The sequence below is a fragment of the Cygnus atratus genome, chromosome 6, assembly GCF_013377495.2.
Source record: "Cygnus atratus isolate AKBS03 ecotype Queensland, Australia chromosome 6, CAtr_DNAZoo_HiC_assembly, whole genome shotgun sequence".
Lineage (NCBI taxonomy): Eukaryota > Metazoa > Chordata > Aves > Anseriformes > Anatidae > Cygnus > Cygnus atratus.
In genome coordinates, this window is record NC_066367.1 from 24,269,809 (window position 1) to 24,287,278 (window position 17,470).

The following is a 17,470-nucleotide window of genomic DNA, read 5'->3' on the forward strand; positions in this document are numbered from 1 at the left end:
TGTATGTTGCTTCAATCACAGCAACCCAGCTTCTCAAAGGAAACCCCATGTGGCACTTCAGGAAGAGCTGGTGAGCACCCAGCAGGAGCTTCTTGTGCTCTGCTCTGCTCCTCCAAGACACAGGCCAGGGTGGGAAGTCTCGAGGGAAGCACATTTTATTTTATTTAGTCTGCAGCCTGCACTTAATTGAAAGACCAGCTGATTAGCTGACAGGCAATGTGCTTAGTTAAAGCAACCAGTAATTACCTGTCTCCAGATCAGAGTGGGTCAGGAGCCAAGTTGAGTTTTGCCAGAGGCGCCTTGGCCCTCTGTGTCCCACATGGGTTGCCCAGCTCGTCCCCCGACGCGCTGTGTGACATCCCAGCCCTGGTGACGTCCTTGTGAACTGTGCTGTTGCCCTGCCCCCAGCCAGGAATAAATGCTCTTGAATTTAAAAATAAAAAATCCCTTCCGTTACAGCGAGGACTGTTGCTTTTTTTTAACTCAGTCCCTGCTGCTCACACAGTGCCCTGAGGCCACTTGCTCAGTGGCTGCACGCCAGGTCATGACGTCCCGGTGTCCTGGTCTGGATACACCTGCTCCAGAGCTGATTTCCTTCTCTCCCTCCTTTCCAGCATGCAGCTCAGCCCCCAGTGCTGTGACCATTGTGCTGGCTGTCATCGGCAGCGTGGTGCTGATCGGCACCATCCTGCTGGGGCTCTGGAAGCTGCTCGTCACCATTCACGACAGGCGGGAGTTCGACCGCTTCCAGAGCGAACGCTCCAGGGCGAGATATGAAATGGTGAGCCCTGGGGTGCTGCTGGGGGTGGGGGGGTGGTCCCTCAGCATAGCTGGCAGCAAAGAGCTCTGCAGTGATGGAGAAAAGAGATGGATGTGTGTACTGTCCTGTCTGGAAATTCAGGTGGCCAGGTCTACAAGGAAGCATTGTGGGGAGGTTTCCTGCCCATGGGGCTGGTCAGCGTTTGAAGGCATCACTTCGTGCTTGCAGATGGGACAGAAGGTGGGTCAAAGCCAAATGCAGTTATCTCTGAAGTAATTAGAGCAGGTGGTAGAGGATGGAAGAGAAATTGTGGCTGTTCCATCCCTGGAAGTGTTCAAGGCCAGGTTGGATTGAGCAACCTGGTCTGTTGGGAAGTGACCTTCCAACCTAAACCATTCTGTAATCCTGTGAGATGATTACACACATCTTTGCCATGACACAGGTTCTGCTCCTTACCTTTTCCCTTTGTTTATTTCTCCAAAGGCATCCAACCCCCTCTACCGAAAGCCCATTTCTACGCATAACGTGGAGTTTACGTTCAACAAGCTCAACAAGTCCTACAACGGTACGGTTGACTGATCAGGTCTCAGCGCGTGGGACTGCTGTGAACAATTGCTTGACTGTATTTGCTGCTCCCGACTTGAAGATAGGATTGATCCTCTTCAGAGGAGGGAATACCTTAGAACAGGACTGGTCGATGACGCAAGCCTGTTATTTGCACAGTGAGGAGAAGAGTAGCGTGCTGTCTGGGGACACGCCGAAGCCAAGGCAGGCTCGCCGCCTCTGCTCATGGACTTCGAGCCATGTGAGGCTCCGCAGCCCAGCTTTCCGGATGTATTAAACCTGCCAACTAAGTGAACCAAGTGCCATATTGCAGCTTTAGACATATCCCATCCCACTAGAAAGGGTGACTAGGCCAAAATCAGGGGAACCCCGTGCCATTGCAAGTTGTTAGGGGGGAATTAGCTTAAAAAAGAGGAGGGTGTTGGAAGCATTTGTATAAGAAATTAGGATACAAGAATTTGCAGTCTTTAGGATTTTTTTATATAAAAACAAAATAAAACTATTGTGCATACATGATGCTGTGAGCGGAGTTTGTTGTCTCCTTAATGAGCCCCGCAGGGACAGACTGAGATGGGGCGTGCTCCTGCAAGGAGAATGGGTGCTGCCTTATTTATTTATCGGTAGCGCCTTATCAGTCCCAGCACGAGGACACAAACAGGAACCGGAGCCGCGGTGACGGCTGCAGAAGGTATGTTGGTTTAATGCCGCGCTGTTGACCAAGGGTGGGGACAGCCAGACATCGCTTGGAGCTCACGCTCGGCACGGCTGCTCCGCGTCAAGCAGCAGGAAGGCTGGGGAAAGCCCGAGGGAAATGGGAGTTTAGGCTGAGGAAATGTTCAGCACTGATTCCTTGCGCTCTGCAAGCAGGCATCCAGCCTGGGTGGCTGCAGGAGGGAGCTGTGAGCATGGCATGCCAGCCACACATCTGCCTCTGAGCGTTTCACATCCAAGGTCTGAACGCAGAATAGAGCTGGGGGGTCCAGCCTCAGCTTCTGGCCAACCAGGGAGCTGGTTAAGACCCAGCGCTGTTATTTCAGAACTTACATTTTGTTTTTTTCACCCTGAAACCGTTCCTCCTGCCCCATCTGTTTTCCTCTGAAGCTGGGGTTTGCATTACCCCAGATGACAGCTGCAGCTTTAAACCCACACAAGCTCTGCTCTGGGACTTCAGCAGAATGCAGGAGAGAGAAGCCAGAGCAATTGCTACTGCTTTTTATTTTTTTTGGCCTTTTTTTTTTTTTCCCTCTTCACCCTGAACAGATCATGCAATAGTCAGCTGAAGGAAGCTTGCCAGGGAAAAGCAAAAACAAATGGCGTTCATTGTTTTGACTTGCTTTGCTCATTGGAAAACAGCCATTGGCCCATCCTTCTGGATTTTTTTTTTATTATTTGTTTTTGCCTCTATAAACAGGAGCCCTTATTTGCTCAGTATAAACAGCTCTCCTTCGAGAAGTTTATGGTCCCCCTCCTCCTACCAGCAGCACTGAAGAAGCACAACAAACCACACTAAAAATAGCTAGGGACAGGGATTAAGAACACAGTAAGTTACACGCTGTCAGCGTCAGAATTGATCAGGTGGCCTTCAAAACCAAAACAAAACAGTGCTCTGTCTTCACACTTCATTTTTTAATTCAGCATCCGGATGGTCACTGAATCCGACCTAGCAAGGGCAGTTTGAGGTAGCAGAAATGCAGAGGGCAGTGAACGAGGCTGGCACAAGAGCAGAGCCGCCCGGGGCACACCAAGGCTGTGCACCACTGGCCATGTCGTGCCCAGAGCCAGGACACAGCAGGTGCAGGGGCTTCTCCCTGCACTTTCACAAGAAGTAGGAAAGGTCTGAGCACAGCAAAGGGGCAGCAGCAGCTGCCGCGGTGGCAAGCTGGCTTCAGCAGCCAGCAATGGCACAGAAGTGCTCTTCAGGGGAAGCTAATGCTAACTGCACATTTCCTACGCGGTGTTTTAACGCGAGGCAATGAGGGCAGGTTAAGGTGATTCTCCTTGTTGCATACTGAATCCCTGGGAATAGTGCTGCCACCTGGGAAGGGCTATCCAGGAAAAGGTCTGGTTTTACCACCATCAGGCTGCCTAGCGCTGCTTTGACAAATTCATTGCTAACACAAAGTTAAAAAAAAATACTGCATCCAAAAAACAAAAACAAAACATCCTAAGTAGGCCAGATTGCTTGTTACAGATCAAGTTTTAGCTCGGTTCACTTGCAAGGTTCACAGGCAAGGAAAGGGAGAGCAGGAAGGAAAGTGGTGGGAAAGGCAGGGCAGGAACTTTCTACACCAGCTTTGCCACCCACAGCAGCAAACACTTTGAACACAGCTCCACTGCCTTTAGTTTGTGAGGGACCAAGCAGTTTAAAAACGAAAGAAAACCATTTGCTTTCTTCTTTGCATTTGGAAAGGAAAGGCGCAGCCAGCACCCCCCTTTCCAGGGTTTCTTTTGCAGATTGCCTTTAAGCTGCGGCATTTCCTAGCACATTAGTTTGGTGCTGAGAGAACAGTCAATGATGGCAGCTCCAGCAAGGTGAAGTTTGACCCTGCCAGGGGGTTACTTGGGTAGGGAGGGTGGAAAGAAGGAAAGGAAGGGACCTGAAGATGTGATGATAAGCTTTGCTTCTTTCCTTGCTCATGGGGTTGGGGGGGGAATCAGCTGTAAAACAAACTGCTCTGAAGAGTTGCCAGGGTATATAACATGGAGAGCAAGTGGAAGATGGGAACCTGTCCTGTGACACCCTTCTGAGAAAGGGCAGAATAATTCCAGCAAGAAGGAAACAGGGCCAGTTGCTGTCAGGGACAAGCAAGCAGCTGCCTGCTCCCTGGTTGGCAGCACTGGGGCGCTGAAGGCAGAGCAGCACAACAGGCAACCCACTGCATCCTGCAGGGACATCTGCTATCACATCTGGGTGGAGGAAGGATTGGGCCTGTAGGCCAGGCTTGCCTTTTACCAAAAAAGTATCAGAAGATACCAGAGAAACTTTATACAAATGAATAATTAATTGTATGTTCTTAATTTTTATGGTCTCTCCCTCCAAGTTCAGCTTCTACTTAAGGTTGCATCTAGAAATAAAAAAAAAAAAGGAAGCGATGCTAAGAGTGAGAAGCTTTACTTTCCTGTGTAAGCAGATCTGCCTGTACCCTTGGCAAGGTTAGTGCCAAGCTCTGTCATAGGAATGGTATATTTCAGTCAGCAGCAGTTTATTTGTGTCCCTAAACGCACGCAGCCTGACCACAGCTAGCATTCCTGAATGAAAGCTAAAGCAGGAGGCATCAGCAGGTCACATGGTGATGGAAAATGTCAGCGGTTGTCTGGCCAACTTGGAACCCAGATGCCATTGCAACATCAGCTCCACATTTCCACAGCCACAGCTGGAGGCTGCTGCTGCACAGCCCTGGGATCGGGGGCTCCCCTGCTGTCTCATCAACGTGTTTTCCCATTTCTGGGAGAGTGCTGTTGTGTCACACCTTGGGAAAAGTCAAGGTTAAGCACAGCCTTCATTGCTTTGCTAGCGTGGAGATTCCCTGCAGCCTGTGATCGGCCTCCTTGCCCTGTACAATGATGCAGTAAGAAGGTGCTCAAGAGCTAGAGGCTAAGCCCAAGCTTTAGAACATGAACGCCTCACACTTCTGCACGTATTCAACCCTGCATTTCTCCAGTTGCATGGGAAGCGAATGAGCTAGCATACTGAGGAGAGTGTCACTAAGACGTCTGGCAGGAAATACCAAGGCGAGGTAACTAACTACATGTGCAACCCAGCAGCATCTCCTGGTCTGGGTTCCGGTATCATTTCCTTATCTGAGCATACTTCACACTGGAATTAAGCTCACTGTTGTTCCTCCTTCTCTTCACTGCCCGTCTGCAAAAAAAGCAAAGAAAAAACAAATACAAGGGAGGTTTTGATTTCATCCTGCCTCTTTCTCTGTTCCCATTATCAGTGGTGTCATCCTCTGGTCCCAGCACAACAGAAACTTCTCCATTAAGCTCTACAATGACACCTCTCAGCAGAGCAGAAATGATCAGCTGCAGAGAACACTGCAGAATTTCCCCAGCTAAACCGTCCTATTTATTAAAGCCTCTCTTGTATAGCTACTATTATTTCTACAGGGATAGATCAAAAGTGACTGCGCTGCTCATCTTCTGCTCCTGCAATACCTATTTGACCTAAGCACAGCCTATGACCATACAATTACGCTTATCTGAGGCTATACTTTTCATCACTGCTCAGGAAACTGTGCTGTAAGCAAGAACTTCACAGCTACATCCTCGTTCGGGCTTCCTCCTCTTCTCTATATTGGCCAACCTCCACACGTAACCCTGCATTTTCACAGCCTGACTGTGGACAGCATGAGATTATGAGCATGAGTTCAGAGCACAACATGGGTCATGCAGAAACGGAGAATCAAGAACGAGGACAAAGTCAACCCAGACAGGCAGGCAGGGTCACTGCTTTCAGCCTGCAGGAACCTGTCAAAAGACAGAAAAACCCGAAGCCTGAGCAGGCACCAAACTGACTTTTAATCTGTTGCAGAGTTCGAGCATGAAGCTCTACTTGTCACCCTGATATAGACCAACCAAGACCTAACAGAGTGATTACAAACAAACAAGATGTCCAGCCCTGTCTAGTCTGCAGTTCAATTAAAAGTCTTCCAAAACAGACCATTTCCCTGAGTCAGTGACCTCCAAAACTCAGAAATGGAAACAAACTTCCTCTGGGTATTTCACATTCCTTCAGTCCTAACTATTTCCTAAATGCAGTGTTTGTGTCACTTGCTAAGAACCCACAGCAACAGGCTTTCCAAGTACATTTAAGGGGAAGTGATTCAGTTATTTTTTCTGAATTTGGGTCTCCAATAACTTTTTATGGAATAGTTTATGGAAACAATAACATGACCTGTCTACTATTGGCTACTAAAGCAATGTTGATACTGTTATTTACAAGTACGTTTAAGGATAAAAATTTAAACTGTTTTAATTTGATGCTGGGTTTATCAAGATTTTTGCAAGAATTTTAAGTCTGAGTAAAGCACTGTACTTAAGCAGCTATCCTGATTAAAGCACCCATGCTGCTTCTCCTTGCACAACACTCTTTGTTCTAGGCAAAGATGCCCAGGACAAAAAGATACAGTGAAAATTACAAATGTGTGTGCTACTTTTGTGGTTTAGCCCGGCTGGCAGCCAAACACCACACAGCTGTTCGCTCCCCCCACTCCGGGATGGGGGAGAGAAATGGGAAAGTGAAGCCTGTGAGTTGAGATAAGGACAGTTTATTAAGACAGGGAAAATAATAACAATAATAGTATTAATAATAATAATGTGTACGAAATAAGTGATGCACAATGCAATTGCTCACCACCCGTTGACCGATGCCCAGCCTATCCCCGAGCAGCCGGCCCCCCCCCACCCCGGCTAGCCACCCCTATATATTGTTCAGCATGACGTCAGATGGTATGGAATACCCCTTTGGCCAGTTTGGGTCAGCTGTCCTGGGTCTGTCCCCTCCCAGCTCCTGCTGCATCCCTAGCCTGCTCGCTAACAGGACAGAGAGAGGCTGAAAAGTCCTTGGCTTGGTGTAAGCACTGCTCTACAACAATTAAAACATCAGCATGTCATCAGCGCTCTTCTCATCCTAATCCAAAACGTAGCACCCTGCCAGCTACTAGGAGGAAAATTAACTCTGCCCTACCTGAAACCAGGACAGCTACGTAACAATTCCTTAATGATTCCAGATCAGGCTGATCTCTCATGCAGTCCCCAGTGACTTGGTCAGAAATACCAGCAAGTTAGCCGCCTTCCTGGTGCAAGCATTGACATCACTTGACCACAGCCTTACTCATTATGAAAATGGTAATATCTTTTCATCCTGCTACAAATGATCCTCCAGAATGAATTAAGGACAGCAAGTTCGTATAAATGCTTACTTGACAGATAATATGGATCATGTGACAACCGACAAAGTCAAATACAGCCTTATGCCTCTATATGAGGCTCTGATCGGAGCAGAGAATGAACTGCAAGACTTCCAGATTCATATATTATAATGCAAATTAGTTTTGTAAATTGTGACCTAGTTCCCATGTTGGAAACAGTTGGGACCAACAGCAGGAACTATGCTATGAATGTGAGCAGCAGAGGCAAGCAAGGAAATTAACATTTGTTCTTAATTTGAAATGGATTTTTAACCACTTTCAGGTGCCTCAAAAAAAAACACACACATGCTTGTTTACTATAATCATCCTGACACAAGAACGCATGTAGGAGGTAACATGGTTTTGTTTTGCTAATTGAAATGTTTGCGATGCTGGTGTCAAATGAAGCACTGGAATACAACTTTTTCCATGACTTACTCAGTGCACAATGCAGGACTGAGAAATAATTTTCCAATCTGTTGCTCAGAACTTGTTTCATAAAGAAAATGAGTTGCAAATACCTTCTAAAAGTAACAAGATACTAGATCACATCCATCTCTCCAAATTCAGTGGCTATTTTTTCCACTAGAGGCCTGATAAACTAGCTCTCAGATCTTCCTCATGGTTTTAGCTGCATAAATTTCAGACGCATACTTCACAGCTAGTGGAAAAAACTGAACTCACCAAGTTCTGCTTGTGCTCTAACAGTGACCCTCCTAAAACACACAGCGCTAAACCCAAATCTGAGGCAGCTGTCTAGCAAACTCTACTGCTTTAAGTTAGAGCATCACGAGGGAGTAAGTTGTTGAAAACCAGGTAAGTTTTCATCTTAAGCATATCTCAAGTTGGTATCAACAGCGGAAACCGTCAGCTATAGAAAGACTAGGGCATCAACTATCCTGAAAAATAGAGTCTCGGCTCCACCTGGTGGACAGAGTAGTTTTCTGCAAAGCAGTTTAAGTGAGAAAGCCTTGCTTCTGCTACATGCCTCAAGGATATTCGGTAATTAATGAGACACAGCAAACAAATCCCCCAACCTACATTCACTTTAAAAGACTGAAACTTCTTAGAAGTTGATGCAAAGTGTCCTGACTCACAGACTATTGCAGGGCAGCTCACAAGAGACAACACACTCATCAAGTTCCAGTGGTGAAAGATGGCCACGAGAACCTTCCATCTTTCCTATGTGTGGAGAACTCCATCTAAACATGGCACACAAGAAGAATCTTGAACCAAACAGCAGCCCCAAGGAAAAACAAAACATACATAGAGAAAATTCTAATACTCTTTCCACAGCAACACATTTATAAGCCCTGTAAGAAACCTTTGTCAAGCACAGGAGAAACATTTCCAAGGAACATGAAATGCAAAAGGATAAGGTCATAACCCTCAACCTACCCAGGCAGCCAGGAAGCTTTTCAGTCACGTTTCTGAAGTCTGACTGCCTGCACAGCACTAGGTCACAAATACAAGAAGCATACATACCACAGACCCTCAAATCCAAGCCCATTTCCCTTCTTCCTAGACACTCTGCATACATTAATCCAACTGACAACAAGCACAAATTCTCCATTTGAACTTCAGCATAACTCTGATCTCCTGAAAGGCTGGGAAAGTGTCAAGTATTAAAGCCAAAAAAAAATCTCACTGGATATAATTGTTCCTAGCCTACAAGCAGATGTATTTAAAAAGGACCCAGCTTTCTTAGTGTACTTTGCATCAGCAAAGAAACAGCAATGGTCTAGAACCATACCACCACGCATCTGCATTCTTCACGTTTTCATGTTAGCAACGAAAATTCAAGCTTATTTCCACCTGGAAAATATTGAATCTATTCAAGGTGATTCCATCCTATCATACGTGGTATTTCAACTTAACCTTTCTTCACAATGCCAAAGCGTGGAAAGTAATTCCTGGAAGTATTCCACAAATATTTTCATAAATCAAGCAACAGAGAGTACGTATTTGTTTCTCATTAGAGCAATCAGCAATTCCACTGTAATTAAATGCACAACAGCTGGGAGCTATAAAGATTCTTGTCAGAGCAGACTGTAAGCACCATCAGCAGTAATTCCTACAGGTCACAAAAAACAGCAGAATGACGTATTTTTGTCATGCCCTGGCTCTGAAAATAAACAGTGTTTCGCACTGCCACAGAAAAAAAGACTTACAGATCCAATTACATGAAAATAGTAGCAAACTTATTTATTAGAGAACATATTATTCAATTTCACAGTGTAGGATCAAGACTTGATACTTGCTGCTTGGAAATTGTGGAGTTGAGCAATCCTGTGACAGTGAGACAGGTCAGTGCTGCAGGTGAAGTTAATAGTAAAATCCTGACCCACAGCCAGAGGAATTCAAGGGTGAGGAGGTTAAGCAAGAGCAACAACAGCAAGGCAAATATCCTTGGAGTGTTCTCATTCAACATTTTTCAGCAGAGAAAGTTATTAAAACTAAAAACTGAACATCAAATTTTGGTTTCATATATTCAACAACTGAAAATACTGAAAAACAACCACAGCAGGTACAACTTTGTCTGTATGTATGCAATTAAAAAGTAATTTAGCCAGCAACAGATTTTTTTCCAGAAGGGCCCGGTATTCTACTGGCTGAAGTGTCAATGTATTTACGTAGAAGTCTCACAATGATTACAGCTCCATCAGCTCTGCTCACTGACTCGGGAAGCGACCTGCATCCCATCTCACGCATGAACACCAAGCCTGCTTATGTAGCTCTCCCAAGCTGCCTTCCTGTACTTCTCTGCTTCTTGAAGGCGGTCTGAAGCTGACAAGATGCCTCGTCCCACGATAATGATGTCTGAACCTCTTTCACTAATAACTTCCTTGGGGCTTAGGTACTTCTGTCCAAGATCATCACCTGAAACAGACACCATTTTTTCAGTTTGTGCAGAATTATACCTTCTAAAAACTTTCAAGGAGATGTTGGAACAGAAAACAGGTCCATTGTTTCAGTTCTCACCCTAATAAACCATCAGGTACCTCCAACTAATGAACACCTACCAATTACTGTGGCAGGTATGCTCTGCTCCCGTACTTGACATAAGTCTTGCTCAGCCGTATGAGCCACAGCAGGCCTCAACGTGACCGCTCCTCGAGCCAGACAGCTCGTTAGCAACGGAGCCTCAGGCAGACCTCTATACCATGAGCTCTCTCACGGAAAATAATGAAGGAATCTGAGCTTGACTACAAATCAATCACTTTACTAGACAAATACGGTACTTCATCTCTCTCCTCTGTATAATCAAAGGAGAAGTCATCTTGACACCATTCCTCTGTTATTTATAGAGTGTGGTAAAGCCTGATGCTACCTCTCTCCCCTTTATACCTGTTGTTTATGCCATATAGGCACCAGACAATCAGCCCTCCCCTCCCGTTGTATCCTGTGGTGTAACTAACTGACAAGGACATGATTAAATGCTAAGGGGAAGGGGACTGTCCAACCTTAATCGCAAAAATTGGCAAAAGCCTTGTATCCTGGAAAAATTACTGAACAAAAGACAACAGCCTCGCAATCCTATAAATAGTAATCCCAAACAAGAACTCTGAGCTCTCCAGGGACTGCAGCGGGCTGCAGCCTCCAACTGTGCCCAAGCTGAGACCCTTCTGAGCGTAACCCTGAGAGGAAGCGCATCTCAGGGCTGACTCCTCGAGGAACAAGCGTGTCTGCAGATAAATGCCAGCGAGGTAGTAGGTTGAATAACTCACTCTAAGGGGAAGCATGCAACTGGATTTAGAAACCCCCCAGGACAGTAAGTCTCAGGTGAACCTTGCCATCCTTGAATCCTTAACTAAGTTGCTGTTTTTATTATAACAAGTTCTTTAGATCATTGTATTAGTTGACTACTACTTAAGATACTGATTAACTGCTGTTAAAAAAATTAACCTTGCTGTTAAAATCATTATATTCTATATTATAAAAAATATAAACCTCGTTATTTGCTATGAAGGTATGTAATAAATCCTTAACTGCTTCTATATGAGAGTTTTGTAAAATCTAATTCCACAACAATGACACAGATCAAATTTGACATAGAGAGCCCTCATTTTTCATGATTTACCAATTCCAATAGATAGAACTGATGCTCAAAGAAGCACTGCTCTTGCACTTACTGCATTTACAAACAGACTATAAATATTTCAGGAGACGTTACCTCCAGCTTGCAGCTGTACCCCTGGAGTTAAGTGAAGAAATTCTGGTTTCTTACTAACTCTAGATCCAGATATGAATCCGAAAACAAAATCAGAGTTTTCTTCAGCCATCTGTACCTGAAAAAGACCAATAAACAGTTTCAAGTGATATACCTAAAATCAAGCTTGCCCACTAATCTGCTTCTGATGCATACATTGACACATTGAAGGTGTGCAGAGCAAGGGAATGAAACACTGGAGTGTTTCTAGCAAGTTCTTGCTTTACCAATGTAAAGTCACCCAGAACTGACTCATCCCTCATTGATCTTGCTTTTCTTGCAGACAGGAATGCAAAAGTTACATTTATACGCTCAATGAACTTACACTGATTAGAATTTTATTGCTAATCAAAAAAAAAAGGTGGTGAATGGCAAACCTGTCATGTTCACTAGGGCTCATGGTGTGAAAGACAACCACCTTACACCAGCAGCCTACAGATGTAACCTTTAAGTGCTACGCTGTCAGATTCCTGAGTCTCCACAGAAAGAGAGCCTATAATAAACAGAACTGGAGAGACTTTTGGAAGCATAGATGTTAGCAGCACACAAAACCTCCCTTGTCAGAAAACTTTACAAGCTGTTAACCTGAAACAGAAGTGCCTACTCACTGCAGCTTCTGTGTATTTGCCTGTTGCAAGCGACCCTTGGGAACTCATCTCAGCAATGAGAAGGCAGCCCCGCTGCAGAGGAAGGCCTACTTCCTTCAGACCCTTCACAACTCCAGAACCTGGAACCACGTGAGCATTAACTATGTCTGACCAGGATGCTATTTTGAACACACCACCTGAGCAGAGAGAGAGAAAGACACAGGCAAAGTGAAATTAGTCATTAGAAACGTATTAAACAAGAAACATGAATTAAACAAAACAAGCAGTACACTAAATCATTCACGTTAAAAAGACTTTTTACTACTGAAGCTTAACAGTTACAAGTGCAGTTTTATCAGACACTCCTGACAGCTGCACAACCACAAAGCATCTCCCAGTTTTATATTACAGAAGCACTTAGTAACTTGCCTTTAGTAACTTGCCTTTACTATTCATTAAGTCATCTACAGTGAGCTAAAATTCTACTGTCACAGGTGCAACAGTATTCAGATCATCTACAGCTGCAGTAACAAATGAAAGCCATAACAAGCACACAAGCATAGCAGGCTGCTTTAAGTGCCACACTGCGTTTCTCGTGGCAAACAGCTATTCAGAAGTACTTACTGAGCACAAGCATAGATTCATTAAAAGATTTAGGTTTTGGAAGGGACCTCTGGAGGTCGTGCCCTCTCAGCAGGGCTAACTTCAAAGCTAGATGAGGTTGCTCACGAGTTTTCTCCAAGGTCGGAGATCCCACAGTCTCTCCTGACAGCCTGTTCCAGTGCTGCAGTTACACAGACTGGCAGCAAAGTTATTGTAAACCAAGGCTGATGATAATCACCTTCATACTGATGTTTCACTGTGTTTCCAATGTCTGCAAATTTCCTATCTTCAAAAATCAAGAACTCGTGCCGATCTGCGAGTGCTCTCAACTCCTTTACTACTTCCTGGGTGAAATCATTCAGGATATCTACATGAGTCTTTAGGATACAAATGCTGGGGCCCAGGCTGGCAGCTAACTGCAGCAGCTCTTTGGATCCTGTGACATCAGCAGAAAGGCACAAGTTGGTTTGTTTCTTTTCCATGAGCATGAGAAGCCTGGCTGCAACAGGATGCACCCCGGGCAGCTCAGCACGAGCCCTGAAGCTCAGCTCTTTACAAATTCTTTTCACGGGAGCGGGACCATTCTGAGCCACTGGCTCAAACGTGTTTCCCCGAATGAAGTTCTTCACCTTCTCAACCATCTCAACGTCCACTTCTCCCTGCTGCTGGAGAATATCTAACAGCCCAGACAACGTGCAGACAGAGTGCAGACGAATTCCACGTTCTTCTAACCTGGCCTTCCCACCCTGCTCCCTGTCCAACAGCACTACAGCATCTGTGACTTTCAATCCTTCTTTCTGAAGAACTTCTGCAGTTTCCAGTACACTAGATCCACTTGTTACCACATCTTCAATGATTAAACATGTTTCTCCTGGATTAATGGTGCCTTCTACCAGCCGCTTAGTACCTTTAAAATAAGAGACACACACTTAACTAAATGAACAAGGTTTAAAAGACCACAGCACACATCAGAAGTATCACGATTTTAACCTGATATGTTAAAGATCATATCTGTTTTGCATACAAGCATATGTTGCAGTAAAAAATCGAATCAGACTCCAAGAAAGTAGCAATTTCATGCTCACTGTCAGTATGTAGAGAGAATTTCTTTATTTAATACCTGATACCAGGTATCACAGTTCTCATCACAGCTCAGTAACTGACTTGTAACTCAGTTCATAAAGACCGTTACTTCTCCAAGGGGATAAACACATTTTGTACGTTTCTTTAACAAATCTGACATATTCTTAGCTGCACGTATTGAAATAATCTTTGTGTAAGCTGACTACAGAAATTCACGTTTAGTATTACTATGAATTAAACCTCCAAAACACCAACAATATTTTCTCCAGTAACTTAAAAGTCTTTAAACTAAAAGTTACTTTAAATGTCTTTGAAGTAGCAAAGCCACTGATACTCTTCAACATATTTTCTATTTTTCACAGGCATTATTCTATGCTTCACATGTCTGTTGTTAGAACAATTAGGAAGAGTAAACCCCCCCAAATGCCTTTGCCATAACGAACAATAGGCACAAGTCCATGAAAGGCATCCCGGGGAGCAACAACAAAGGCAGCCCAGCTTTCCCAGGAAGCAACGAGCAGCGGGTGAACATTACACAGACTGCGGTGCTTCAACCATGACGGTCTCACAAGTGTAAGTACAGCTCTGCAATCCGTGTGACACCGGAACCCTTGTACCAGGCAGTTAATTGCTGTCACAATCAACTTGTCCCTCACAATAAGTAATAGCAACAGTTCTCGTGCCTAGCACATTGGCTAATGTTTAGCTTTGAAAAACATCCTCTCTAACTGAACGCTGTTGGAAGAGGATAGCGTTTATCACACACAGAAATCTATTTGACAGAGTATGTTAATGCTTCAGTTTCCCTCTCCTACACACACCCCTCATCCCCTTTCCACCTAACTAAAATAAAATTGATCCCTGTGTAGAGAACTGACTGCTGCTCACCTGGTACACCCTGCCCACTGATTACAGGGCTACGGGATATGAAAGAAAAAGGGCTTTGAGAGACAAAACAAGAACAGACTACAAAGATTCCTCTTGGAGTCGATATGCAGAAAGTTCTGTTTGGGGGTGAGACATGGCACTGGTCTCAGCACATCAGAAACTGCAGCAACTGTTTCTGTAAGAGGGCGGTAACCCACAATAACGGTGCCAAAAGAAAAAAAAAACACACCGTGGAAGCAAAGAAGCAGCTTGTGAGCTTCCAAACCTACTACAGCAGGATTTGAGCTGCAGGCTAATGAGAGACCAGCTGGGAGAGCCTGATGCTATGGGAGATATGTTTCAGGGAAAAAGGCGTAGCTATTTGCATTGAAGTGGTAGTCTTAAACCGAAACAGGGATGCACGTTAGAGAAGAACCTTAAAAATATAGTTATTTCACAAACCAGCCAACAAGTAAAGACAAATTCATCACGTGAAGGTTTTACCATAGTCTTTCGCTTCCTTCCTCCGTATAAGCATTGGAACCTGCTTTTCTGAGCAAATAATTGTGGCCAGTGGCAATGCCGTGTAGGGAACGCCACACACACAGTCATACTCGAGACCAGCATCTTTTGCTGTTTGAAACAGAAGATCTGCAACCTGAAAAATACATGTATGTGAGGCATCAGACTGGAGCGACCACTCCTCAACAAGTACACCACCAATGGAAGGGAAGGCACAAAAAGCTCTCTCCTTTGTATTATTTGATAGCTGCAAGCTGCCTAACACCTGTAAGCAGTCTTCAGCGGCTTCCCCGCAGCAAAGCATCACTGCTGTGAATGATGCTTCTGCGAATGATGCTCGGGGCTCTCTGCACCCTTTTTTTTTCTGGCTACTTACCACAAATTTACCCACCTTCAAGCAAGCAGAGCGACAAAGCAATGCCTCAAATGCCCCAGGTGCCACCACAGGGCAGGACCCCCAAGCCCCTGATAAGGCAGCATCCCCCCTCCTCCTTCCTCCTCTTCCTCACAAAACGTTAGAGATTGGAAGGGACCTTGAAGGATCATCGAGTCCAATCTCCTCCCTTCTCCTCCTCCTCCTTCTTCCTTCTATTCCTCCTCCTTCACTCCCTCCTCATCCTCCCAGCGCACCAGGGGCTCCCCCCAAGGGGCCAGCACCTGTCTGAGGAGGCCTGGGTGCGAGACGAGGCCTCGCAGGTCCACGTAGACGGGCGAGGCGATGCCGCTCTTCAGCACGAAGCTGCCGAAGCGCAGAGCGCCCGCCGCCAGCAGCGCCGCCGCCACGCCGCCCGCCGCCATCTACCCGCCCTCCCGAGATGGCGGACGCGGCGTCAGGCGGGGCGGCTGCGCATGCGCAACGCTGTGTTCTCCCCCCCCCGGGTCCCTCGGGTCGGGTCCGAACGGTCCGGGTGCGATTGGTTCCTCCCGTTTAAAAAAATAATAAAAGAAAAAAAAAAAAAAAGAAAAGGCCGCGTTGGGAAATGAGACGGAGCCGCTTGTTCTCCCAACAACCGAGTTTTAATCCAAAATAGAGAACAGCCCAGAAAACACGTCGCTAGCACAGTCCGTCTATAGGAAGGGTGCACAGTCCAAGCACACAGGGGCATTGCAGCCATGGCGGAGGTGCTGGCCCACAGCAAGAGGCCGACTTTTCAAATGGCGAGCGGGCAGTCGTGTGCCCCAGAGCCACACGGCGCTTCAGGCAAGCCAGCGGCGCGCCAAAATTGTTAAGGCTGTGGACATACTTCGCACCTTGAAAGCGCTGTGTCGCTGGCTGTGCCGCTCCCCCCTAGCTCCAGTTGGTGGTCGCAGCGGTGGACAGGCATTGAGTTTTGCCCTTAGCGAACAAGGCTGACACTTTTTTTTTTTTTTAATTATTTTTTGCCCTTTCTGCCGCATTTGCCTTCCAAAAGTCACCAGCAAACAGGTCTCGGTGACAGAGATTGGTAGGAAGAGAAGAGCACCAGGAGGTGAACGTGGTGGTGCCGTATGGCTTGCACAGAGGCCAGCTCGTCTGTCCCGGCTGCCACAGTCATGGCCAACACGTGGCGGTGACACTCGGTGTGACACGTCCCAGCACTTGATGGCACCGCACAACCAGCCTGGCGGCACGGGGCCAGGCCTCGTGTCCCTGGAAAGCACCATTTTCTGATGGAGTGAGGACAAACAAGCAGGGAAATAGATCCAGGCCCTGTGTTGGGGGGGGATCTGCTGCTGCATGGAAAGGAACAGGAACAAAACCAGCTTGTTAGTCCCTGTGCACGTTAATTATCTGTCAGACTTGTATATACAGGCTAGCCTTGACATTTCTCTCTGGAGTTTACATTCTCCCAGGTCACCTGACGTAGCCCTCTCATTGCAAGGGTATTAAAATACGGTTGTATATAGCCAAGTCATACTGTGCTGTTCTGCGTTCAGCCTTCGTCTGTGGCATTTGTAACAAGGGCCTGATGGCATCTTCAGAAATGCTGGGCACCAAAACCTGGGAAGGTCAGCTGAGGGCACAGGCTTTCTCTCAGCATTATCGTAGGTTAAAAGTAAAAATGATTTTAAAGGTAAATGTTAATGAAAAAAGAATAAAGCCATTTAAAATAAAAAGACAATGGGACTAAGCAAGACTTGTTGGTACAATTAGGACAAGAGAAGTGTTGCAAATGCAGACTCTGGATTGCTTTAGGGTTTTCAAGCCTAAGACCCCGGGCGCTGTGTGTGTGTCAACCTGGCCCGCCCTGCCCGCAGGACTTGCTGCTCGGTAGCTCACCCAAGACACGAATTTGGATTCCAGTGGCAGTGCAGGAGCCTGCAGGCAGTGGCTGCCTGCCTGGAGGGCTGCTCCGCACCAAGCTTGTGCAGCCAAAGCGCT

At 46.0% G+C, this 17,470-nt stretch overlaps 2 protein-coding genes across 2 annotated transcripts in view; one reads left to right on the forward strand and one right to left on the reverse strand.

Moving 5' to 3' along the window:
• Positions 1–1,840, forward strand: part of ITGB5 (integrin subunit beta 5) — a 48,707-nt gene extending 46,867 nt beyond the window's left edge. The window contains exons 14-15 of the mRNA XM_035536726.2: positions 615–781; positions 1,244–1,840. Coding sequence (XP_035392619.1) covers positions 615–781; positions 1,244–1,339 — 263 coding nt within the window. The 3' untranslated portion in view covers positions 1,340–1,840. The remainder of the gene's footprint in view (positions 1–614; positions 782–1,243) is intronic.
• Positions 1,841–9,415: 7,575 nt separating this feature from the next.
• On the reverse strand, positions 9,416–15,956 carry UMPS (uridine monophosphate synthetase). Its single transcript, XM_035536727.2, has 6 exons — positions 15,766–15,956; positions 15,091–15,244; positions 12,875–13,543; positions 12,055–12,230; positions 11,411–11,525; positions 9,416–10,116 (listed from the first exon to the last, which is right to left on the reverse strand). Exons 1-6 carry the CDS (start codon positions 15,904–15,906, stop codon positions 9,941–9,943), a joined length of 1,431 nt encoding a protein of 476 aa, XP_035392620.1. The 5' UTR covers positions 15,907–15,956; the 3' UTR covers positions 9,416–9,940.
• Between the last annotated feature and the right edge of the window lie 1,514 nt (positions 15,957–17,470).

What these genes read in the sequence shown, in the direction of transcription:
- UMPS (XM_035536727.2), bottom strand. Translation starts at nt 15,906, where the DNA reads ATGGCGGCGGGCGGCGTGGCGGCGGCGCTGCTGGCGGCGGGCGCTCTG. An exon ending in ACCCAGGCCTCCTCAGACAG is followed by an intron (nt 15,245 to 15,765) that starts GTGCTGGCCCCT and finishes TGTATTTTTCAG; the next exon opens with GTTGCAGATCTTCTGTTTCA. An exon ending in GAAGGAAGCGAAAGACTATG is followed by an intron (nt 13,544 to 15,090) that starts GTAAAACCTTCA and finishes CTTATTTTAAAG; the next exon opens with GTACTAAGCGGCTGGTAGAA.